General features: G+C 54.0%; 1 protein-coding gene across 6 annotated transcripts in view; it reads left to right on the top strand.

The window, feature by feature from the left end:
• The window catches only part of JAKMIP1 (janus kinase and microtubule interacting protein 1), a 141,813-nt gene that overhangs the window by 57,701 nt on the left and 58,618 nt on the right, over positions 1–25,494 (top strand). For 5 of the 6 annotated variants that reach the window (XM_043573008.1, XM_043573006.1, XM_043573009.1 and 2 more), the window contains 4 exons: positions 4,162–4,427; positions 9,529–10,023; positions 21,181–21,390; positions 22,240–22,359. In XM_043573008.1, the coding sequence (XP_043428943.1) occupies positions 4,299–4,427; positions 9,529–10,023; positions 21,181–21,390; positions 22,240–22,359 (954 nt within the window). In that variant the 5' untranslated portion in view covers positions 4,162–4,298. The remainder of the gene's footprint in view (positions 1–4,161; positions 4,428–9,528; positions 10,024–21,180; positions 21,391–22,239; positions 22,360–25,494) is intronic. The other variant, XM_043573012.1, reaches the window with a different exon arrangement.

Raw genomic sequence — 25,494 nt, 5'->3', positions numbered from 1 at the left:
AACATGGGCTACAAGGACCCCCTGACCTTGCCTGTGGGCCCAACAGGGGCTTGGAGGAGGCGTGGCCCAAGGTGAGTCCTGGGAACCGTCAGGAGGTGGCCTGAGGTGGCCCAGTGGGCAGGTGGCTGTTCTGTTGTCATTTCCAGGACCCGCCGGCTCTGAGCTTCTGGGGTGTGTGATGGGATGCAGGGGCCGTGGGGCCCGGGCTACAGGCGGCTTGCTCTGGCCTCTCTGACCTTACTGGCGCTCAGCAGCAGGAGAGTCAACAGCCCTCTGATTGCAGATGCCGATCTCCATTTTCTCATCCGTGAAGCAGAGAACAGGTGCTGAGGCTCTCCTGAGACGCTGGTGTGCACGCACCTTTCCAGGGGTGGCTGGGGTGACAATGGGGCCGTCCCCACACACGGCCTCCCTTCTGGGGGTCTGGTCTGTCTCTTCTTTGGCCTTTCTGCTCTTGGGGCCCCGAACGCCTGGCTGGGAGACTAGGAGGTGTTGGGGTCCAGCTGGCCAGGGGGGCTGATACAAGTTGGCATCTGGGGACTGGCCCCGAGACTTCACCAGGCTCTGTTCTCACGGTCCCCCAGGTGCTCCTGGTGTACTGTCCCCCCACGGGCTGGGGCTTCTTCTCCCGCCCTCCCCTTGTGGCTCAGCTGGGGTGCTATCCCAGGGCCTCACGAGGAGTGGGCCCGTTTCACTGCCTGCATCCGGCGTGCTGTGCCGCCTTGGGCAGGTGCTTGACCTGCCTGAGGCCCAGATGCCTCATCTGCTACCCTGTCCTCTCTGGCATCTTCAGGGACCTTGGGAGGGGCTGCTGGGGAGGGAAAGGGGCCTTTAGGACATATACTAGGGCCGCTGAGAAACTGTGACACTGGCTGGGCTGCACCTTGACGTGGTGGCTTCCAGTGGTGCCTAATCTTAGCACCTGTTATCTTGACCTTCACAGAGGCTACTGGGAGGCTGGCATCGCTCCTCCTAATCGATTCATATTTCTTTTGTTTGGTGAGTGTCTTCATTGGGCTGAGTGTCCTGCTGAGCACAGATACAGATCTGAGCAATTCCCACACCCCCCCATGAGGTTTAGTGCCGTGGGGCCCATTTAACAGATGAGGACACTGAGTCTTAGAAAAGTTCAGTGACTTCCCCAGAACCATCCAGCCAGGAAAGCGTGAGCTGAGAGGACACACTTACTGTGGGTGACAAGGCCATCCTACAGAACAGTCAGCTGTGTCCTGGGGGGTGCGGCTCGGGTCCTCTCTTCCCAGGCGGGTCCTTCCCTTCCAGGCGGCCCTTAGGGACGCGGGTGGAGTTGCTCCTGGAGAGTCCATCAGCCTCAAGAGCAGGTGTCGCTGCAGTGGTCTGGGGACAGGGCCCATTTGCTTTTCCTTTGGCTTCTGTCTTCTCTCTTTCCCAGCTAGATCCAGATGGTTCTCTGAAACTTGCTTTCTTTTTTTTAAAAAAAAAAAAGGCATCATTTTTTTTTTCCTGTAAAGCAGTAATAGAAATAGAAAATTTGATTTATCTGGAAGAGCGTAAAGAAGAAGGTAAATATCAGCTGTCACTCGGGCAGTCGCTGCTAACATTTGGGACGCCTGGCTGTCTGTTCCTCACCACTGCGTCCCCAGGGTACTGAGCCTGGAGCCCAGCAGGGGCTCAAAAAATAATTGTGACCAAATGGAAAAAATGAATAAGTACATACATATATATATATATATTTTTTTTTTTTAATTAAAAAAATTTTTTTTACATTTTTATTTATTTTTGAGAGAGAGACAGAGCACAAGTGGGGGAGGGGCAGAGAGAGAACGAGACGCAGAATCCAAAGCAGGCTCCAGGCTCCGAGCTGTCGGCACAGAGCCCGACGCGGGGCTCGAACTCACGAACGGTGAGATCTTGACCTGAGCCGAAGTCAGACGCTCAACCCATTGAGCCACTCAGGCGCTCCAAGTATATATATTTCTGAAAACTGAGATCACAAATTGTATTTGTTCTTTGACTCTGTCTTTTCACTCGTTCATCTTTCTCCCTGTGGTTTGGTGTCATTACTCAACCGTCCCTTGGGCTGAGCGTCGGATTGTTGGGAAGGAGAGCTGTGTTTCTACAGAGGCCGTATCTCTGGTTAGTCCTTACGGCGTGTTCCTAGAGGTGGTGTCGTTGGGCCACAGGATGGAATGGACAGGAGAAGAGTCCTCCCTCTGGGTGATGGATCTGGAGAGTGCTCCCTGCTCACTCTTCAGGGGCGGGGCGACTTCCGAGAGCTTCTGTGCCGATAAAGGCAGGCAGGTCAGGGCAGCGAGGAATGAATTGTGGATTATGCTCTAATAAGTCACATGAGAGCAAAGGGAGTTCATACTTCTCTGAAGACAGAACGGACCTTTCTGGAATCAATCCGTGGGGATGCTGATTGTGCCTGGATAATCCTTCATGGCATGTTGAGAAAACAGCTCCCTCCTGCTCAGCAGGGCTGTGGTCGGCCTCCACCTCTGCCTTCCCAAATGGCTAGACATTCCAGCGCCCCCAGGCCTATCAGGTCATGCTCGGCCTCAGCTCACAAACACTGAGCATCTGCCGCTTCTAGCTCCAGGCTTCTTGTTGATGGCCTCCCTTGCTGGCTTCGTCTCTCCGGCTCCACCTGCGGAGGCTGGCATTCCTGCGTGCTGGAAGGTTCTCTTCTCGCTGTGCATGCTCTCCCAAGGCGCTCTAACCCCGGTGCTAGCTCTGTGGCTTAGGAGTAGCTTACTGCACCTCTCTGTGCCTCGATCTTCTGTCATCTCTAGGATGGCCCTCACATCTGTGCCTACCTCTCCAGGTGCTGCGAGGGCCACACGCTCCCCAGCTCCTAGCACAGGACTTGATGCATCATAGGGCCTCACTCATTCATTCGTTCGCTCACTCGTTCATTCGCTCACTCGTTCAACGCATACTTCTGGAGGGCCTCCTGCATGCTGAGCTCTGATTCCAGGCCCAGGGGATACAGTGAGAAGCAAAACAGACCCAGGCCCTGCTTGTTTGGAGCCTGCGTGGTTTGTCACGTGGGAAACAATGAGGCAGAGCAAGCGGACCAGGGAGCAGAGTCATGCTGTCAGGGGCAGTGCCGCATGGGGTTAGGCTAGCACAGTGCTGGGGGCTGGGGGGCTGGGGGGTCCAGACTCACCACGGCCAGTCCAGCTGTGGGCCTTGACCAGGATAATGCTGTTTTCTCGTCTTGGCCGTGTGACTGTTGCTAGCACTCGGCCTCTTTGTGCCTCAGTTTTCTCATCTGTGACACGGGGCCACATCACCTACCTCGTACGGCAGTTGTGGCGATTAGTGAAAGGTGACAGGAGTCACCTGGACGCAGGTGCCATTAGCTGTCAGTCTAGACCCTATCTTAAAGCTTTGTCACCCTGTGGCTGGGAGGGCACCTCCACCAAATTGAAGGCCCGGGCCTCCCCTGGAGAAATATGGGTGCTGGAGGGGCAGTTAGCTCATCATGGCGCCCCCGCGGACCAGGAAACCAGCTCCGGCCTGGCCAGGCGGGCACAGAGGCCTGGAGGGACCGCCGTCACCTCCACGGGGCACAGAGCTAGCAGTGTGAGTGACCAGTGCTGCGCTAGGCCGGGGACGGCATAGGGGAGCCACTGATCTTTATAACGGCCCATTTTTCAGGGTGCGGTCCTCAGATCCTCTTCCCGAGTCACCTGGGAGTGTGGACGGAACATCCAGTGTCCTTGGTCCCACCACGCGCCTCCTTGTGCCCCGAGCTCTGGGCTCCCCAGGGACCTGCCTTTTGAAACGCGCGCCCCGGGCAACTGAGGCTCACTGACGTTTGCAGCCGGTGGCCTACGGGTTGCTCCGGTGATGTGGTCTCCTCTTGATAAGGACAGTAGTACATCCAAACTACTCAAGGTGTGGTCGCCTGGGAGCATCACCTGGGAGCTTGTGAGAAATGCAAATCAGAGTCTCGGGGGGGGAGGGCCCAGGACTCTCGGCCTTAACAAGCTTCTGTGGCCGCCAGTCTGAGAAGCGCTGGGTCAGTGTTGGGAATGGCAGGGCCACCTGGCGATGAGCAGGTGCCCGGCCCAGGCGGGGAGGCCCCGGCAAACGCGGGTTGCCATTTGAGTGGCCAGGCAGGGACGCCAGCCAGTCTCTCTCTCTCCGCTAACCCCGTTTCCCTCTTCCCAGGGTCCCAAGTGATGGTGGTTTACACGGAGGACAAGCCGAGCCCCGCAAAACTGGTTAGCACGGCGGAGCCCGGAGCGGCGCCTGCTGGCTGGTGGGTGTGAACCGCGGGATCTCCGCGTCTCAAGCCAAGAGCAAGCATGTCTAAGAAGGGCCGGAGCAAGGGCGAGAGGCCCGAGATGGAGACTGATGCCGTGCAAATGGCTAACGAGGAGCTGCGGGCCAAGCTCACTAGCATCCAGATCGAGTTCCAGCAGGAAAAGAGCAAGGTGGGAGGGGTGCGGGCCTCCCAGCTCCGCGGACGGGGCGCTCGCCCTGGTGGACGATACTCCCCTCCGCTCTGAGTGGAGGGTGTGTTCCCGGGCTGGGGCTGGGGACGGGCACTCGACCTCTGAGCCTCAGCTTGTCCCTTGTTAAAACGGGTATAACGTCAGTGGCGGTACCACCGGGATTCCACTCCTGGCCCCGTCGCGTCTCTCTGTGACCTCGGGCCAGCTACGTTACTGTCCGCGCGGTAATCTCCCTCGCCTGCGAGACGGGGTCATGGCGGTACCACCCGAGGGGCCTGTGGTTGGGAGTTAGGAGGCGAGGGTATTAAAGAGTTTGCAGCAGGGTCTGGCTCTGTGACGGGGCACCGGAGCTCTGGTGGGACGAGACTGAGCTTTGGGGCCGCTCAGCACCATCACCAGGTGGGTGCCAGGCCGGCCGTGCGCATCCAGTTAGAGCGCGGCTGTGACAGGCACCCTGTCACGATGGAGGAGCGCGGGCTTTCTCACCACACAGACCTGGCTTTAAACTTCCGCTTGGCCCCTGACTGGCTCCGTGCCCTCGGACAGGTGACATAAAGTCTCCAGGAAGAACCTGTTTTTTCCCCGTCTGCAACGCAGCGTCATCATAACCGGCCAGTTCAGTGTCCTAAAGATGCAGCGTCACGGATACAACAAAAAGCCCATCGGTGTTCTCGCTCGGGCGGTTTGAGGGCAGAGCGGGCTCGGGCTCTGTGGTGTCCGTGGGAGAAGAGAAGGGGGGATGGGAGCTTGCTCCCGGGTAGCCTGAGTGGCCGAGGGTCTGGGCTGTTCTGGGTAGGATGGGGGAGGTTATACCCATGTCTGCAGTTGGTATGTCTTCCAGCACCGGGGGCCCCGGGAGGGGACAGCCGGGGTATGGCTGCAGGTGTCCTGTCTTATTGAGAGCTGGGCCTCGGCAGCAGCGGTGGGGGTGCTGGTTGGGGTCCAGCCCCCAGGTGGGGAGTGGAGCTGGGGCCTGGGCCCCGACTCGGCCCCTGGCTCGGGACAGCGACATGGAGAGCAGAGGCAGAGTCCAGGGCCTGGCGGATGAAGGCTGGGCTCCTGGAGCTTGGGGACAGGTGTGCCCCTTCCCATCCACAGACACTCAGCATTCCAGGCCCGCGGCCGTCACCGGCACGGCTGCCCGAGGTGCCGGGCTGGCCACACTTTGTGCAGCTCGGGCGGGATTCACCTGCTGGGATCCCTTGGGGCTGGCACGTCCCACCCAGAAGCAGCGACGGCGGCTGTGGTTGCCGGGAAGCCGCACGGCCAAGGTCATTCTGCCAGGGCTCCACCACCTAATTCGCCTTGAGGTCTGGGGGCAAAGCCATGTAACTGCCCATGCCTCCATTTTCACATTTGTTACGTGGGGTCCTCTGATGTGCCCGCTCCCCTGGGTTGTCGGCAGACTGGATGAGACAGTCACACACACGTGCTGCCCGCCACACGCGGTCACACGGCAGTTGGCTGACATTTATTATGTGTCTACTGTGCAGGTCACAGCAGATGCCTCGGAGGGCCTCCTGACCCTGGCAGTGACCTGCGAGGTCAGGGGCGGCTTTCTCCAGTTTACAGGTCAGAGAGGAGAGGTGACTTTGCCCAGGTGCGTTAGCTTGCTGGGGCCACCGTAACGAAGCACCACGGACTGGGTGGCTTAAAAATTCCAAAGAACTTCTTCCGGAGGTTGGCAGTCATGGGTCAAGGTGTGGGCAGGTGGGTTTCTCCAGAGGCCTCACTCCTTGGCCTGTAGATGGCTGGCCATCTTCTCCCCATGTCCTCACATGGCCGTCCCCCTGTGTGCCTGTGTCCTGATAAGGATACCGGTCATAACAGGCCAGGGCCCACCTACATGACCTCATTTAACTTCTTTTTAAGATTTCACATCTTCTAAGATTCTCTCTCCAATTATAGTCACATTCTGAGGTCCCGGGGGTTGGGACTTCCACATGAGAATTTTGGGGACACACCTCAGCCCATCCCACAGCAGGTCCACACAGGTGTAGGTGGTGGCACTGGGCTGGGAGCCAGGCCTTCCCCGTCACCTGGCCGCCTCCCTGCTGGACACGCCCGGCTGCCTGTGTTCTCAGCCTGGCCATCCACGTGGCCCCTCGGGAGGGCTTTCCCCGTGTCGCTGCTGGGGGAGCTCCTGTCCTCAGAGAATTCCACACGGGGCTTACTGGCTGGTAGGAGAAACATAAATATAAAGTTTACAGTCGCATTTAAACGGTATTTTTATATGATCTCATAAAACTGTTGTCGATGCCCCAGTCGAAGAATTGTTTTCCCAGAGGATCGCCGTTGAGCAGGGGCGGATGAGGGGACGTGGTAAATGTCTCTGTGGATTCATTCATTCACTGAACAGCCTGTACCGTTGTTCCGTGCTGTGCGGAATGGCACAGGGGCATGGGGGCCCGAGCAGGCTTCGCAGAGGCCATTTGGAGCCGGCTCTTTTTTAAGGCTTTTGCCGGTGCTCCCACGGTCCCGTGAGCACCCCGGTCGCCAGTCAGGGGCGCCAAGGCCCGTGGGGCGAAGTCCCTGCCTTGCTGGCCAGCCCCGCGGTGGGCAGGGGCAAAGCAGGGAGATTACGGTTAGGAGACGGCTGCCGCGGTCGGGCGGTGGGACCAGGGTGGCTGCAGGGAGTGGACGAAGTGGCCAGGCCTGGAAATGGGGAGCCAGCCCTGACGGATCGGACGAAGGGCAGGGCGGAAGGGGACAGAGACGGGGGGAGGCCGGCTTCGCCATTCCGGCTGCCGTGGCAGGTGGTGCTGGCTCTGAGGCTTTTCTGCACCGGCCCCTCCCTCCTCCTCCAGGGCGCGGTCCCTCCCTGTCATTTTGCTCCTGTCTTACCTGCAGCCAGGTGCTCGTCCGTGCTGCTGTGCTGCCAGACTTGGGAGTGGCTTGGAGGCAGCTGGAGGGCAGAGTGCTGGCACGCTTTAGACCTGCTCAGCGCTAAGGAGTCGGGAGCAGGTGCTCTGTGCACAGCCCGGGCCAACACAGCCTCGCTCTGCTCTGCTCGGGTCGTGGCACCTGGGCTCGGCCCTCGGCTCCTCTGTGACCCGGCAGGGCCTTCCCCCTCGACCCCATCTTCCATCCGCGTCCCTGCCCTAGACACCTGTCTCAGCAGGCCCGACCTCCCCCAGGCTGCCCTGCGCACGCCTCTGCTCCCCTCCGCACCCCTTCCTTCTTTTTCACCTGTGAGCAAACTTCCCTTTATCCACTCAGTGCTTTGGGTTTTCCTCCTCCCAAGTCCTCCTGGGCAGCTGCTGATGTCCCTGTTTCACAGTCAGGGTTCCTCAGAGAAGCATGGAATCAATAGGAAATTGTGTGTGTGTGTGTGTGTGTGTGTGTGTGTGTGTGTGTAGGGGTGGGGAGTGGGAGGGAGACACATTTTTTTTTAAGAAGTTGGCTCACATGGTTACAGAGGCTGGCAAATCTGAACTTTGCAGAGCAGAGGCTGCTGGAAATTTCAGCAAGAGGGCATGTTGCAGTCTTGCGTCTTGAAGCAGCCTGGAGGCTAAATTCCTCTCTCGTTGAGGAGCTCAGCCTTTTCACTCGAGGCCATCGACTGATTGGGTGAGGCCCACCCACGTTATGAAGGGTCAGCTGGTTTACTCAAGGTCTGCCGGCTTAAATATGAGTCACTTCTTTAAAAACTTTCACAACATACAGATGGGTGTCTCGCCAAATGAGTTGGTACCATGGCCCTGCCGACTTGACACATTCCATTCACCATCGTGGGGCTCAGTAATCACACGTCCGTGCAGGCTTGGGATGCGACTGACCCCTGTCGGCAATAACCAGGGAAGTCGGGACAGCGTTGCCTCCTGGGAAGGACAATGCCAGAAGCAAATATCGGTCCCTCGCTGGGGGCAAGCACGTTAAATGTTTAAAGTTCTGGCTTCCCGGCATTGAGTCCACTAGGAAAAGACTCCCAGTCCCAGCCCAGGGAGGGGGAGGCCCGGGACTGAAAGGTTCTCCCGTCTTGTTTCTGAGATCACGAGTGTTTGATGTAAGGAGATGCTGACTTTGTGTCTTTGCCTGGCTTACTTTTTGCTTCTTTCTCCGCTGTCAGAAGGATTTATCCATACCAAGGGACACTGTAAAACTCCTCACCTGACATTAATTTCAAAATGTGGGCATGCCATAAACAGCGTAGGCCGGGGAAAATGTTGGCCACCTTCCGCAGAAGTCGCGCGTGTCTTCTGTGAGGTACAATTGGTTCCCGTCCTCTGGAGACTGGTGTGATACAGAAAGCAAACGGACTGTAAAGGCTTCCTGCCCAGTGTGTGTTTTTGTGGGATACTTGAAAAGGGGGAATATGGCGTTGTGGAGCGTCTTAAGCAAATACTCCCTGGGCACATTCTACAAGCCATGGTTTAAATTTTGCTGATTAGACGGATGCGCTCAGGCTGGGTTGGCAGCCGGGCATCTGAGGAACATGGCTCTGGGGCCAGGGGCCTGGGGGTGAGCCGGACTCTGTCCCCTGGCAGCCCCTCCCCCCAGGCAGGTCTCGGAGGCATCTCTGAGCCTCCACCGCCTCCCGGCAACACAGTCACCTCCCTCCTGGGACCCCCTAGGGATTAATGTGGGGGATGCCGTGGAGCCCCCAGCCCGCGGAGGGGACAGGTCAGCGAGGCTGGTTGCCCTCCACTGCCCCTCTCTGCCTCCATCTGCTCTGTTTTCCCTGTGCCCACGGTCCAGTGCACGGGCACTGAAAAGGTACTTCTGGTGTCAACATGTGCCCATCTTTGGTGACTGACGCTATCTGCTTATGTGTCTTGTGACCGATCAGTCCCCGAATTGGAAGGGATGTCAAAGGCCTGACTGCCCTCGCCGGCATCCGCAGGTGGCTTTCCACCTCTAGCGAAATTCCCAAGAAAACAGTAGCAAGTAAAGAAGCAGGTGGGGCCGCTGAGGGTCAGGACCACAGGGGTGGCAGGCGAGGGAACTGGGGTGGGGGTGGGGGACCCGGCGAGGGTCTCGGGGGCCCTCCCGCACAACGGGGCGCGGGGAGGTGGCGGCCGGGCCTGGCCGGCTCCCCCAGCTCCGACCCTGACCCGTGTCCCCGTCGCTCGGGCTGCAGGTGGGCAAACTGCGCGAGCGGCTGCAGGAGGCCAAGCTGGAGCGCGAGCAGGAGCAGCGGCGGCACACCGCTTACATCTCGGAGCTCAGGGCCAAGCTGCACGAAGAGAAGACCAAGGAGCTGCAGGCGCTGCGCGAGGTGCTCATCCGGCAGCACGAGCAGGAGGCGGCGCGCACCGCCAAGATCAAGGAGGGCGAGCTGCAGCGGCTGCAGGCCACGCTGAACGTGCTGCGGGACGGCGCGGCCGACAAGGTCAAGACGGCGCTCCTGGCCGAGGCGCGCGACGAGGCGCGCAGGGCCTTCGACGGCGAGCGCCAGCGGCTGCAGCAGGAAATCCTGGAGCTCAAGGCTTCGCGCAAGCAGGCCGAGGAGGCGCTCAGCAACTGCATGCAGGCCGACAAGACCAAGGCGGCGGACCTGCGCGCTGCCTACCAGGCGCACCAGGACGAGGTGCACCGCATCAAGCGCGAGTGCGAGCGGGACATCCGCAGGCTGGTACGTGCTGCCTGCGCCCCCTCCCGGCTGGCGTGCGTGCCTGCACCCTTTTCTTCCCGCCCGTCCGCCCGTGCGCATCCTCTCCTCTGTGCCTTCTTCCCTGTCCGGCTTGCATGCATGCGTTCCTTCCTGTGTGTGTGTGCGGTAAACGCCGAGTTTTGAGGACCCGCCGTGCGTCAGGCACGGTTCTAGCACGGGGCTTCTAGCAACGCCCCTGCCGTCCTCGTGGTGGTAAAGGGGCGTTGGGCAGGTAGAACTCTTCTCGCTGGGTGTGGGATCCTTGGTCCTTCTTGGAACAGCTCAGAACCACAGGTTTCTGTAAAATGGGGTTAATAGGTTAACGGCCAAGGTTGTGGTAAAAAAAAAAATGACCGTGGAAGCTTATCAAAGTGCTGGGCATTTATTTATTTATTTACTCATTTAATTGCTAAACTGGAGCACGCTTATACCTCCAGGTAAGATGTGGTAGGTAGGGACAGGCCAGCCAGTCTGTTGCAACAACTGGGGAAAGCCATAAATTGCAAGCAATCTCACTTTATCTTATCTTATCTTATCTTATCTTATCTTATCTTATCTTATCTTATCTCATCTATTTTTAAGTTTATTTTGAGAGAGACAGAGGCGACACAAGCGGGGGAGGGGCAGAGAGAGAAGGGGAGAGAGGATCCCAAGCAGGCTCCGTGCTGTCAGTGCAGAGCCCGATGTGGGGCTTGAGCCCATGAAACTGTGAGATCACAACCTGAGCCGAAACCAAGAGTTGGATGCTTAACCGACTGAGCCACCCAAGCGCCCCACAAGCAATGCTGTTTTTAAAGGCTGGAGGGCTATGGAAGGGCCGAGGTCTAGAAGAGCTAAAATTTCAAAGAGAGGAGAGAGAGCCTGGCCCAGGAGAGCTGACAGTTACCAGCTGACAGCTTCTTCCCTGTGGGACATTTGTGCATCCCGAGAGCGGGCTGGGGATGGGGCTTCCCCCCCAGCAAAGAGACTCCACCAGGGCTGAGACAGGTGAGCAGGGCTCTTTGCCATCTCTCATGGTCCGCATGGAAAGTGGGAAACTAAGGAGCCCCCACACTGGGGGGGCCGGTTCACACCCCAGATATTTCCTGAGTTCTGGGGTGATGCAGGAAGCCAGCGAGTCGGGGTGGAAAGGCAGAATGAAATCTCCGAGAGTCGTGTCATACTTAGGAAACAAATCTTGCCAGACGGGGGAGGGGCTGCAGCAGGCACATCACCAGTCTGCCCCTCGGGACGGCCGTCAGACTTTGAGCCTGTGTGCTGCAGGAGGCTGAAAAGGCGAGCAGGCTAAGTTTCTCAAGGTAGAGTCCACAGCAGTGACAACAGTGATGTTTCCAAGAGGCATATCTTGATTATGAGGATGCAGTGAGGCTGAAAGTTGTAAGGGTGGAAATAGATGCAACATCCAAACACCAACCACCAGAAAGCTGCTCTGTATTCATGTTGAAGGCCTCAAGGCAAGAAGTAATACTACAGACAAGTAGGGGATGCCTTTTTTTAAAAATTAAAACATTTTTTAAAGTTTATTTATTTTGAGAGACACAGAGACAGCGTGAGTGGGAGAGGGGCAGAGAGAGAGGGAAAGAAAGAATCCTAAGCAGGCTCTGTGCTGCCAGTGCAGAGCCCGACATGGGGCTCGAGCTCACAAAACCGAGATGGTGTCCTGAGCTGAAACCAAGAGTCAGAAGCTTAACCAACTAAGGCACCCAGGCGCTCTGGGGATCCTTCTTAATAATAAAGGCGTCCATTTGTAATAGCACTTAATAACAAAACTTCCAAATGTGCAAAAGAAAAGCATCAAAAGTAAAAGGAGAAACAAAGCCACAGTTGTAGTTGGAGAATAAGACTCTGAGCAAATAATAGAACATATAGACAATAGATGAACAAAGACGTGGAAGATTTAAACAGCATTCAGTTAACCAACTGGAGGTACACTGACAAAATATGGTATTTCAGCAGCTGCACATACTGTTCTCTTCAAGGGAACCTACACAATTTCTTTCAAAAATTGTGCTTCTTAGAGTAAAACAGATTTTAGACAAAAAGGAAGAAATGCTGAAAACCAAACATCTAAGCTTCCATCTTGAGAACAAAGAAAAAGAACAGCAAATTAATCTCTGAGAAAGCAGAATTGAGGGGCTTAATCAATAAGGACAATCAACACATCAAAAGTTAATTGAAGTAGGTAAACTGATAAGTCCTGAGGAATACCGATGAAGGAACAGAGACAAGTCCCCCAGTGTACAGAATGTAAAAGGGGCACTACTACAGCCCCTACAGAAATTAAAGAGACAGTATGAGTACTTTCTGAACAGCATATGCCAGTGAACTAGAAATTTGGATGAAATGGGCAGATTTTTTGAACAAGTACAACTTAACCAAACTGACACTATAAGAAGTAGAAAATGTGAGTAGTCCTATAGCTGTTAAAGAAGTTAAATCTGTAATTAATAGTTTTTCCTCAATGAAAAGTCCAAGCCCAGAGACTTCACAGGTAAATTCTTTAAGTATTTAATGAAGAAATAAAACTAATTACACAGACTCTTTCAGAAAAGAGAAAAAGGGAACATATTCTAATTCATTTCATGAAGCCAGCATAACTGACCCCCAAACCAGTGATATACAATAAAAGAAAAAAATTAAATAATATTTTATAAACATAGACACAGGAGTACTAAATAAAACATTAACAAATAAAATCCAGCAATATACAGAAGGGTTAATAAACTATAACCAAGTTGGGTTTGTTCTAGGAACACAAAGGTTGGTTTAATATTAAAAAATCTGAATATAATTCAGCTAGTAATAGAATAAAGGAGAAAAAAAGCCATATGATCATCTTAACAGATACAGTAAAAGCATTTAGTAAAATTCAACGTCACAGTATAAACTCTCAGCAAACGAGGAATAGAATAGAATTTTCTGAATCTGGTAAAGGGTTCTACAAAAAAATCTACAGGGGCGCTTGGGTGTCTCAGTTGGTTGAGCGTCCGACTTCAGCTCAGGTTGTGATCGCGCGATCTGTGAGTTTGAGCCCCACGTCGGGCTCTGTGCTGACAGCTCAGAGCCTGGAGCCTGTTCCAGATTCTGTGTCTCTCTCTCTCTCTGACCCTCCCCCTGTTCATGCTCTGTCTCTCTCTGTCTCAAAAATAAACGTTAAAAAAATTTTTTTTAAATAAAAAAATAAAATAAAGGAAACAAAAAACAAAAAAATCTAACGTATGGTGGTATCGAACATTTCCCAGTGAATTCAAGGACAGAACAAGGTATCCATTATCACCACTTCTGTTCAACATTGCACTGGCTAGGACCTCAAATCTGAAAGACAATAAAAAGAAAAGTTTTAAAGATTGGGAAAAAAAGGGGGGGAACGGCCGTTATTTGCAGATGCTGTGATTGTGATGTAGAAAATCCAAGAGACGCTACAAACTATTAGAATTAGTAAGTGAATTTATCGAAGCCTCTCAATAGAAAGTAAATATGCAAAATAAAACTGTGTTTCTATATATTAGCAATGTGTAATGGGAAAATGGAGCTTTACAAAAGACCATTTATAATAGAGTACCAAGACCTACGAATAAAGTCTGATGAACGTTGTGTAAGCTGCAACACACTGAAAGCTTCCAAACACTGCTGAGGAAAAATAAAGGAGACCAAAATAAATGTAGGGAGAAGCCATTTTCATGATATAAGTATCAGTACTTCCATGAATGATCTATAGATTTAGGGCAATCCCTATCACAACCTCAGCAGGGTTTGTTGTTTTGTTTTTGTTTTTTTTTTTGGTACACATTAGCAAGTGGATTCTAAATTTGATATAAAAATTTAAAGGACCCGGAGTCACAATTTTGAAGACAAAAAAGCCCAGGAAACCTCACACTACCATGTAACAAAGCTTACTCTTAAGACCGGCTGAAGGAAACGTGGATGAATCCCTGAACAGGAGAGTCCCCAGGCGGCCCTATGCACGTGTGGTCACCTGGTTTAGGAAACAGGTAACATCACAGTCCAGTAAGGAAAGGGTGGTCTTTCCATTAACAGTGTTGAGGTAGGTGGGCGTCTGTAAAACAGGAACAGTGATCCTTGCATCCTGCCATCCATGTATCCATAGTGATTAATTCAAGGTGGACCATAGATGTGGATGTTAGAAAGGAGACCAGTGAATTGCTTAGGTAACACAGAGCAGTATTTTCATGATCTTGGGGCAGATGACACCCAAGAAGATTTGTGTCTTCTCGGAGTGAGAAGACACAGATACACCAGTCATATACATGCACTATTCGGAGAAGGTGGTACACTGAACTTTTGAGGAATAAATTTCGTTCATCCAAAGGCACCAAGAAAAGAGAGACAAGGCACAGTACAGATCGGGAGGAGATCGTTTCAATACGTGTTATCATGAACCGCTTTCATTCAGATTACAAAAACAACCACGAGGCAAGAAGAAAAATAATTAAAAGGGGCAAAGAGTACTTCAAAAAGGGAAACTATACTTAAATGACAGATAAACATCTGAAGAGGTGTCCAACCTCACTGATCATCGGGGAACCACAAATAAAAATTATAACTAGACACTGCTTCATTCCCAGTAGAATGGATGCAATTAAAAAAAAAAGAGGGGTGCCCGGGTGGCTCAGTGGGTTAGGCGTCCGACTTCGGCTCAGGGCACACGATCTCACGGTTCGTGGGTTCGAGCCCCGCGTCGGGCTCTGTGCTGACAGCTCGGAGCCTGGAGCCTGCTTCGGATTCTGCGTCTCCCTCTCTCTCTGTCCCTCCCCCACTTATACTCTGTCTCTCTCTCTCTCAAAAAAAAAAACGTTAAAAAAATTAAGAAATAAAATAATTCAGCAGTTTCTTAAACTGCAATTTGCCTGCTCCCCCCAACACCTCTACCCCCAGCTGTATACCCAAGGAGATGAAAACATGTTTCCATAAAGATGCATACGTGATCACCGCAGCATATTCATACTAGTAAAAGCGTGGAAGCAGCCCATCTGTCCATCAATTGGGGAATGGATGAAATGTGGTATATTCATATAATGAATGGGCTGCAGTTCAGCAGTAAGGAGTGGGATGTTTATTTACCTGAGTTCCAGCACTAGCTTAGGCATCAAAACTTCTCTTCCTTTCTGGGGGTGGGGGTGGGGTGGGGTGGGGTGGGGGGAGGTGTTATCACATCAGGGGAAGGGAAGCCTTGGGGGAGAGTCTGCTCCGGGTGCGAATCCAGTCTTGTTTACTGGGTGACCCCAGCGAAGCTGCCTCCCATCTCTGAGCCTGTGGTGTGTATTCTGCGAAATGGGAATAATTGCGTACCTGCCCCGGGGTTATGAGAATAAAATGAACTACCGCATCTCCCAGCGTCTTACCATTTCTGTAACAAGAGACCCATGAACTGTGTTCCTCTCTGGCAGGAGAAATATACGTTTAAAGTAAAAAAAAAAAAAAAAAAAAAAAAAATGGGGAAGAAACAAATATTTGCCTAAGGGACTGCTGGAGCTTATTTAAAATGTACCAGAGGACGTGGTGTCTGTTTCCGTGTCGGCACTAAACGGGAATATCCTCAGTTCAGGTATTCTCGGTGGGCGTGTGGCTTTCACTGCAAACGCCCCACTTGGAGGATCGAGTGAAGAGAACAGGTGTCCATTTCTCCCGTTACTTCCCCCCCCCCCCTCCAGTTTGAAAAATGTCGCTTCTCAGGCAAGGCTGTTTGTTCGTGGCAACGTGTTCGGAAGGTGGCCTGTGTTTCATTTCTTGCTCAGCTGGATTGGATCGGATCGGATTGGAAATGCAGGCAGGTCTGTGGACGCCCCGCTTACACATTTAACATGCATCTTAAGGGAAGCAAAGCAGGGGGACGTCTGGGTGGCTCAGTCGGTTAAGCGGCCGACTTCGGCTCAGGTCACAATCTCCTGGTTCATGGGTTCGAGCCCTGCGTCGGGCTCTGTGGGGACAGCTCAGAGCAAGGAGCCTGCTTCGGATTCTGTGTCTCCCTCTCCCTCTGCCCCTCCCCTGCTCGTGCTCTGTCTCTGTCTCTCAAAAATAAATGAAAATGTTTAAAAAAAAAAAAAAAAAGAAGCAAAGCAGAAAAGGAAGTTACGGCCCCCATGGGGCAGGGACACCAGTTTCTGGACTCCTTCCCTAGACCAGTTAGGCTCGGGCCTGGTGGCACATAAGGGACAACTCCCTCAGGACACCAGGGCTTCAACGTTGGAAGTTTATTTCTCTCCTGTGTACGACATCCAGAAAGGGCTACCACAGGGCTCCACAGAGTAGTGAGGGACACGGGTACCTCCCAGCTTTCTCCTCAGAATGGACTTTGGGATGTGGCCCTGCCCTCATGGGCCTTCATGCCCACTGAGCGCCAGCCATCACGTCTTCATCCCAGGTTGGCAGTCGGAGGGCCGATGAAGAAGGGTGTAGTCTTCACTGAAGAACGCTTTTCTTTTTGGAAGTTCCATGCACTTCCACGTCCACCGCTTTGGCCAACGATTACCCAGCCTCATCTACCTGCAGGGGGCACTGGGAAATGTAGTCCTTTACGGAGTGTACCGCAGCGTGATAAATCCGGTCTGGTGCTCTCTTAGTTTTCCAGGGCTGCCGTAACAAGTCACTGCAAACTCAGCTGCTCCCAACAGGAATTTATTTCTCCCTCGGTTTTGGAGGCCGGAAGTCTGAAATCAAGGGGTCAGCGAGACCACCACGCCCCCCCGCCGCTTGCAGGGCGGAATCCTGTCTTGCCCCGTCCGGCTTCTGGCGGTGGCCAGGAATCCTTGCTGCCCCCCGGGCCTGTGGCCGTGCCATTCTAGGCTCTGCCGCCACGTGGCCTGTCCTCCCCCGTGTGTCTGTGTCTCGTCCCCTTCTCGCGAGGACGCCAGTCGTGGATCTAGGGCCCGCCCTAATCTGGTGTGACCTCATCTTCTCGTCCATCGTAATCACACCCACGGAGACCCCCATTTCCAAATAAGATCCCATTCTGACTTTTAGGGTCGACGTGACATTTGGGCGAAGGCTCACGCTAGTCGCTGACCACAGGTAGGCGGGAGGAGAGCGGGAACAGGTGTCGGGGTAGCAGCCCCCGCTTCGTTCTTCGTTCCCCGAACTTTGGGGTGCGGTGGAGCTCACCAAGCTACTCGCGCGTTGCTGGGCGTGTTGGGAGCTGGCCACACGAGGGTTCTTGTCGGGACAAACGTCCTGGTGGATGCGACCGTGGGGAGGTGGTTGGATTCTGCACCCGTGGGGCACGTGGGATGGTGAGGGCGTCGCAGAGGCCCACCTGAGTTGGCCTCGTGGTCCTGCTGCTGACCAGCGCTTGGGCACATGCTTCTCTCCAGGCCTCACCTGGCTGTGAAGCGGGGTGGGTAGTGTCTACCGTGAGGGTCTTCTGAAGACAGAGCGTGTCTCGTAAGTACGGACGTGGCACCGAGCTCGCGCTGGCACGTAAGAAGGAAGTGACAGCCATCACCCAGTCTGTGTGCTTTCCCTAACTCCGTGTCAGGGTCTTTTGGTCGCAAGTGACAGAAATTCCACCTCCGACCCGCTTGAACCATCATCTGTCAGCATTTGTAACTGAAGGAATAGGAGAAGCTTCAGGCAGGGCTCCAGAGGCACTCATGCCCCACCCCCGGGATCCAGGGTTCGCAGGCTCTGCTCCGACTCATCCTGTGTCATTTTCAGCCTCAGGGGTCTCACGCTGTGCTGGTGAGATGTCACTGCTGTGCCGGGCCCCACCCCCCCATCCTCACACACACAGCTCAGAGAAAGTGAATCTCCTTTTTAGCTCCTAAGGAGGAACAGGAGGGTCCTAGCTATGCTCTCTCTAGGCTATTCGTTCTGATTGGGTCCTGTAGCCATCCCGGAGCCGTTGAATGTGAGGGGGCAGGGCATGTGACTGCTGTGAGCCAATCAGGGCCTTCCCTGGGAACTGGAATGATTTCAGCCCCACCCCTCTCCTGCAACATATGCTGAGAGCAGAGGCTGGGAGAGGGAGTCTGCTCGCTCAGGGGATGCAGGTCGGAGAATCTCATGTCAGAGATTCATGGCTTTGTCAGCATCCTGGGGGAAGGGGACAGGGTTGCTGAGAACTCAGCCTGGGAGGCAGACATAAAGTCCAGGAATGGAGGGCTTGCCTTTAGCTGTGTGAAGTTGGCAAGTCTCCTACCCTGGGGGGCCTGAGGACTCTGGCTGGGGAACCTGACAGATGTTGATTCCAGAATACATTCTGCATTGTCCATTCGTTCCTGGCTGTCATCGCTGCTGGTGGAAACCGTTTTCCGGGAACCTTTCCCAGGGTGACGGGTGCAAGCCCTCTGCTCGTTTACGAGAGTACGCGGGGGAACGGGCACTTTCCTAAGGTGCAGAATTTGGAGCTCCAGAGGTGTCCTGCTCGCAGTCCTGCCGCTTTGTGTGGGAGGAGCTAGTGTAATGCACGGTGGGGGCTCCATTTCTGGGCTCCAGTGCAAAGCAAGAAATGAGTGGCCCGGATGCCGAGGGGACCCTCCCTGTTAACTCGCACCACGTCCCGCTGGCCCTGCTGATTCCCACACTTTCTTTTCTCCCGCTTGCGCGAATCCCTCTCTCAGCCACTGCAGTGTTGACTTATTGTTTAGTGGCTACCTCCCCCTCCAGAGTGGAAACTCTGAGGGCAGGGACTCTAGCCTGTTTTGTTTGCAGAGGTTTCCCAGGACCCATCAGTGGCGCTCGGCTCAGTATTTGTTGAATTAATGGCAGCGCGTGAGTGGTTTACATTAATGAACTCCTTTCACGTACTGCTTAGTGCTTCTGGACTGGCCTGGGCAGTGGGAACAATTTCCGCATCCCTAAGGATTCCTCCCCATGGCCAGGAGGTGCTCCTCCCAGGGATTAGGGCCAGGCCGGGAGCTGATGGTGGGTAGCCACCAGGGGGAGCAGTGGGCACCTTCTGCCGCGGCTTCAGGAGACCCGTGCCAGGCAGGCAGGCCCCTGGCTGGAGTCCCAGGAGATTGTCCTGTGGGGCTGGGGATGTGGCGGGAGGGGGGCACACTCTTTGCTCTAAAAGAAAGGCGGCTCAAAGAGTTTTTCAGAACTGTAGGACTTTTGCTTGAAAACCCCCCAGTGTTTTGAGGGTACCAATTCCCCCTTCTATAATATGGTCTGCTGTTTCAATATGTTCACCAGGAGCTAACACAGATTCACGGGGGCAGCCAACATTGACCACAGCTTATAACATGCCAGGGTCTGCACTAAGATCTAAGGGTCTGCACTAAGATCACAACTGCACCGGGGAGGTCCTAAGAGGTCTCTGTGTCCCCACTTTACGGAGGCTGAGGCTGGGTCCGACAGGTGGCCCTGCCTGTGCTGTGCCTCAGGAGGTCACACGGTGTCGGGGAGGGCCTTTGAATCAGCTTTACGTCTGCTGCCAGAACGGGGCTCTTAACCACTATTCTCGGCCGTTGACTGTCTGTGTCTGGACTTGAGGTGCAACAGTCACAAGTAAGAGGTACAGATCACAGTCACGGAGTATCTTTGTTTCCCGTGACTTTCTTAACAAACGGCCACCAACTCAGTGGCTTAAGACAACAGAAAGGTATTCCCGCACAGTCCGGAGGCCAGGAGCCAGGAGTCAGGAATCAAGGTGCCGGTAGGGCCGTGCTCCCCGGGGGCCCCTGGGGAGGGTCCTTCCAGCCTCTCCCAGCTCCTGGGGCTCCTGGCACTGCTGGGCTCCCGCGTCACTCTCTCCTAGTGCTTGGCAAATTATCCCTTCTAAAGCCTGTCTCCGTTTCCCAGGGCTGCTGTAATAAAGGGCCACAAGCTGGGTGGCTAAAGCAACAGAACTTTATTGGCTTATAGTTTCGGAGGCGGGAGATCTGAGATTAAGGGGTCACAGGGCCGTGCTCTCTGAAGGCGCTGGAGAGGAACCGTCCTTGCTTCTTCCAGGGCTGGTGGCTGCAGGCAGTCTGTGATGTCCCCAGGCTTCTGGGTCCATCACTCCAGTCTCTGTTGCTGTCTCTACCCAGCCTTGTGGGTGGAGGCATCTGTGTGCCTCGTCTTCTCTTCTAAGGACACAGTCATAGGGACCACCTTACTCCGGTGTGACCTCCTCCTAACTATATCTGCAGCAACCCTGTTCCCAAATGACCTCACGTTCTCAGTTTCTAGGAAGGACACGCAGTGGCAGGGGATACCCCAGCACAGCACCCTTACTGGGGCAGTTTCCCAGCCGTTGGCTCTCTGTCTGGAATCAGTTGAAGTGGATGGCCCGGGGCCAAAGCTTTCTCTTCTGTAAGCTGCTTTCTGCTTGGTTTCCTCTAGGGAATGCTGGACAAGACCGGGCTGGGGCGAACTGGGGCTTACTTTGAGGTTTGCATGTGGAGACGCATGTGGGTCCTTTAGAGACCCCAGCAGAGATGTCAAATAGTTAGTTCTATGATTCTGGGGCTCTGAGAGAAGTCAGGGCCTGGGGAACACGTTGGGGTGTCGGCTGCATATGGGGGTCTAACGTCATGGGTGAGGACGCGGCTGCCTGGGGAAAGGAAGAGGGCCAAGCCTTGGAAAGTCCAGACTTTAATGGCGGCCGGAACAAGGTGAGTCTGTAAGGACAGAAACCAGGAAGTCATGGCATAGGGCGGGAGGGGCGGGAGAGCTTCGTGGAGCAGGGTGTGAGTGGCTTGGTCACATGTTGGTGAGGATGAAGGACAGAAAGTTGCCCTGTGGGTCTGGGGGCCAGGGGAGCATCAAAGACCTTAACGAGAGCTGTGTTGGTGGAGAGGTGGGGGCTGTGACCGGACGGGAGAGGCTTGGGGGAGTGAGTGGGAGAGAAGACCCACCCACTCGGTGAGGAAGCCGAGCTGTGGGGCGTGAGGTGGCTGGAGGTGCCTGGAGGTCAGGATTTTGTTTTATTTAATTCACGTGAGAGAGAAACGAACCTAGCCCTGTTTCAATGGTGAGCATCTGGCCATCGAACCGTAACTTGTCTGCTCCTCTGTGCTCAAGGGAGCGGGGCCTGGGCCGTGGACAGTGGCCCCTCTGTGTCCTGAGTTTTCCAAGTTCAGCTGACCTGGGTCCTTGATCCTTCTTAACCTTTTCCTCTGGGCCTCAGGCCAGCGAGGGAGAGATTGCCGTGGTCACGAGCCCTTAGGCTGACTGTTCGTTCTTTCTCTTTTGCAGATGGACGAGATCAGAGGGAAAGACCGTGTGATCCTGGCCTTGGAGAAGGAACTCGGCGTGCAGACCGGCCAGACCCAGAAGCTGCTTCTTCAGAAGGAGGCTTTGGATGAGCAGCTGGTTCAGGTCAAAGAGGCTGAGCGGTACCACAGTAGTCCCAAGAGAGAGCTCCCGCCTGGCATCGGGGACATGGCAGAGCTCATGGGCGTCCAGGTACGGGGAGTGGCGACTCACACGAGCACCGGGGCCTCGTGGCTGACCGCTGCCTGTCCTTCTTTCTGCGGTTGTTCCCCCCGGGCACCTTGCCTGCCTGCCTCCTCTCACCCCTCCCTCCCTTCCGTCTGTCCGTGCGTCTGGCCTCCCTCCCCAGACTGGCTGACGTTAACCACGTGCAGGGCCCAGCGTTGGGCCTGGGGATACGGAGGGGAGAGCAGCTGACTGCGTTTGCTTCCAGCCGGTCTGGAGCCCAGTGGGAAAGCGAGAAATGAAGGCATCAGTGCCGGGTGCACAGTAAGAGCACAGAAAGGCGCCCAGTCTTGAAGTCAGAGCCCTGCAACATGAGTAGGACCTCAGCCAGAAGGAAAGGGCTCTGGGGGCAACGTGCTCAGAGGAAGCTGAAGCAGCGTGCCTTCGTTCACCCATTCATTCATTCATTCATTCATTCGTGAAGTCACCAGATGTTTGAACGTCTGTCGCGCGTGCTCTGTGCGGACAGCATACGAGGTGCTGGCGAGATTGGCCCGGTGGGTCTTGAGGGATGTCCTGGCACGTCCGTCACGGGCCTTTGTGAGAGAGACACAGCGGGCCCAGGCTGGAGCGTGAAGGTCCCCAGAGACCACGCACAGCTGTCTTGGCTTGACCTCTTGTCACTTTGAGACGAAGTCTCTTGCGGGTCGCTGGCAGGGCCTGGGGTGTCGTCCCCGTGGCCTGACTGCAGGGACGCCCAGCGTGGCGTGGGGCCTGGTGAGGAGGAGCTCGCGGTCACATCCCGCGAGTTCCCTGGGAGTGTTCGGAGTCACTAAGGCATCTTCGAAGTACGTTCGTATCTTGACTTTCTTTTAGGATCAACATATGGACGAACGAGACGTACGGCGATTCCAACTGAAAATTGCTGAACTGAACTCGGTGATACGGAAGCTGGAAGACAGGAACACCCTCTTGGCAGACGAGAGGAACGAGCTGGTAATCAGCCCCCGAGAGACAGACGGTGCCTTGCAGGGCACCAGGAAGCCACCCCGGGGCCGAAAAACCCGCCTTAAACTCATAGTTAGTGCAGAGGCCTCCCGGTTTCCTTTCCTTTCTTTCCCATTAATTCCTGACCAAAAATCTAGCACACGGTCAGTGAAGACACCTGCTCCTCCCCTTTGTTTCTACAGGAATTTATCCTGGGCAAAGAGTCAGAGCAAACAGTGAGGAGTTTAGAGAGGATGTTCACTGCAGTGTTGACGCTAGCGACCCAAAGTGACCCGAAACGAAACAAAAACCCAATTGTTCAACACTCAAGTATTGGGCAGAGTCATTATGGAACATTTAGGCAGCGAACTGTCTACAGTCGTTAGGAGGGATGGTAGACATCGCGTTTATTTGCTCACAGTAAATTAAAGCGACACACGGTTTACAAAACGAACATGCACATTGTCATGACGGATATTGGGAGCTGCTTTAGGTGGTGTAATGATGGATCATTTTAGGTTTTTTGCTTCTCTGTTTACTTTCTTTTGCAGAAAAGTTCAGACATTTCTTTTTTTAAAAATTTGTTTAATGTTTATTATTTATTTTTGAGAGAGAGAGAGAGAGAGAGAGAGAGAGAGAGAGAGAGAGCGTGAGCAGGGGAGGGGCAGAGAGAGAGGGAGACACAGAATCCGAAGCAGGCTCCAGGCTCCGAGCTGGCGGCACAGAGCCGGACGGGGGGGCTCGAACTCACGCGAGATCACGCGAGATCTCGCGAGATCGTGACCTGAGCCTGACGCTCAACCGACTGAGCCACCCAGGCGTCCCAAAGTTCACATATTTCTAATTTTAAAGATAACGAACAGGGACTCTGGGTTAAAAAAAATGAATCCCTAGGGACGCCCATTTCCTCTTTCTCTGCCCCTCCCCCACTCGGCACATGTACACTCTCTCTCAAAATTATTAAATAAATAAACAAATAAAAAGATAATCTAGTAAAAAGAGTAGTTTCCTGAATATGTGTAAATTTGCTGCATAAACAGCGAAGTGAGCTTTTATGTCGTGGGAGTCAGTACATAAACTTCTTGACAAGTGTCTTGTCATATTTCTGTTGATTCTAAATTTTATCGTGAAAGCAAGTGCATCTATATAGTATGTGAGAACCATGCGAGATGAACAGCGTTAGTAAGAGTCACCTCTTTGTAATCTTAACAGGATCGAAGTAAAGTCATTGCCTTCAAGTATTTTTTTTTAATTTTTTCAAATGTTTTTATTTATTTATTTTGAGAGAGAGAGTGACAGCAAGGGAGAGGCAGAGAGAGGGAGAGAGGGAATCCTAAACGGGTTCCACACTGTCATCCCAGGGCCTGAAGCGGGGCTCAATCTTACGAACCGTGAGATCGTGACCTCAGCCGAAATCAAGAGCCGGATGCTTAACTGACTGAGCCACCCAGGCACTCCACCATCAAGTATTTTTAAAAGCATATTTTCAAGTGGCTTAAATCAGACTGTATGTCTCATATTAGATGTACGCTTTTTGCTTTAATATTCATTAGCTAAAAAAAGTCCCTCGTGTACTGCATAATAGTTCACTGAGAAGATTAGAAAAGAAATGTAGCTTGTGTGCAACAATTTGGAGCACACTGAAGTGTTTAAAGCAAAAATTGAGCAGCTAGCCAGCACTTTGATCTTAAAATCATGAAATAACTACTATTAGCTGTTTGGGGGTGGTTCTTACATGCTTTTAAAACTGGTGTCGATATATCGACACCCACCAGGAGACTTTCTGTTGTTTGGCCGTTACAGACGGGATATTTTCTCCTCTGTGTTATTGTTCTGCAACTTGCTTTTTTTCCCATGATTCATCAGTTCCGGCTGTCGTTTGGGCAGGTGCACGGCTCACGCCCCCCTTTGAGGACGACCCGTGGCTCGTTCACCCATTCCTCTAGGCTGCTCGGGTTTCTTTGCTGTTATGAGCATATGCCACCCGAAGACACATTTCTGTCGTTACCACTTGGAATTTTATCCCTGTGAGGATTTTCAGAAGTAGAATGTATGGGTCAAAGGTCTATTTTTTTTTCATAAAGTTTATTAATTTATTTTGAGAGACACAGAGACAGTGCGAGTGGGGGGCAGAGAGAGAGAGAGGGAGAGAGAGAATCCCAAGCAGGCTTCTCTCTGCCAACGCAGAGCCCGACGCAAGTCTCGAACCCACGGAACCGTGAGATCGTGGCCTGAGCCGAAACCAAGAGTTGGACGCTTAACCGGCTGAGCCACCCAGGCGCCCCTCAAAGGTCCATTTTATATTTGAGTGGGTCCCACCAGACTGCTTGATCTTAACTTTACGACCTGGCGACCAAAATCAGGGATCTGCAGTGAGTCCCTGTGCTTGATTCTTGGTTCTAGCACTTTCTGTGTGGCCACGAGCACAGCATCCCACGTCTTTGCTCTCAGTTTCTCTGTCTGTAAAGTGGGGATGGGGCCCCTCCTGGGGTTGTGGGGAGGCACAGTGTGTTCGAGAAGGCAGACCCGACCCCAGAGAGCAGCCCTCAAGGGCCGGGGCAGAAACTGAACGACAGAGTTCTCCGGCCCCCGAAACCAGGCCTCACCGTGTCCACCTCTCTACGCCCAGCACCCCACATTCTGTGTTCCCGCTGCACCGAACGAGCTGTGTTCTTGCCCGCTCTGAACCTCAGGGCGCGTGGTCTCCCCGCCTGGAACATCTGCCCGCGCTTGGCTCACCGTGTTCTTACCTCCTTTACTGTCTTTGCCCTCTTCCTCTGACGTTGGACGGGCACCCTGGCGTGCCGTCCCTTCGATTCAGCCCCCAGCACAGGGCCCCAGGCACCAGAGGGGCTCCCCCAGTGCTGATCCCACGGGAGAGACTGGAAGGACAGCCCCTAGTTGTACAGACTCAGGGAACGCCTTCGGGTTTGATGTCCCGGCACCGAGTCCGGCAGGGAGTGGGGCCCAGGATTGATTGCCTGCTGTCTCAAGAAGGTAGAGCTTTCTGCTAGGTCTGTACTTGGGGAGGAATGGTGGCCAGGAGCAGCCGGGTCATGGGATTGACGTTTGCGCGTGAGACCCAGGACCCCTGGGGGTTATGCCCAGAGGTGAAGGAAGTGCAGACCGGTGGCATCAGCACAG

The sequence above is a fragment of the Prionailurus bengalensis genome, chromosome B1, assembly GCF_016509475.1.
Source record: "Prionailurus bengalensis isolate Pbe53 chromosome B1, Fcat_Pben_1.1_paternal_pri, whole genome shotgun sequence".
Taxonomy (NCBI): Eukaryota; Metazoa; Chordata; class Mammalia; order Carnivora; family Felidae; genus Prionailurus; species Prionailurus bengalensis.
Note: the sequence above shows the minus strand (reverse complement) of the source record. Positions and strands in the feature narration are given on the sequence as shown.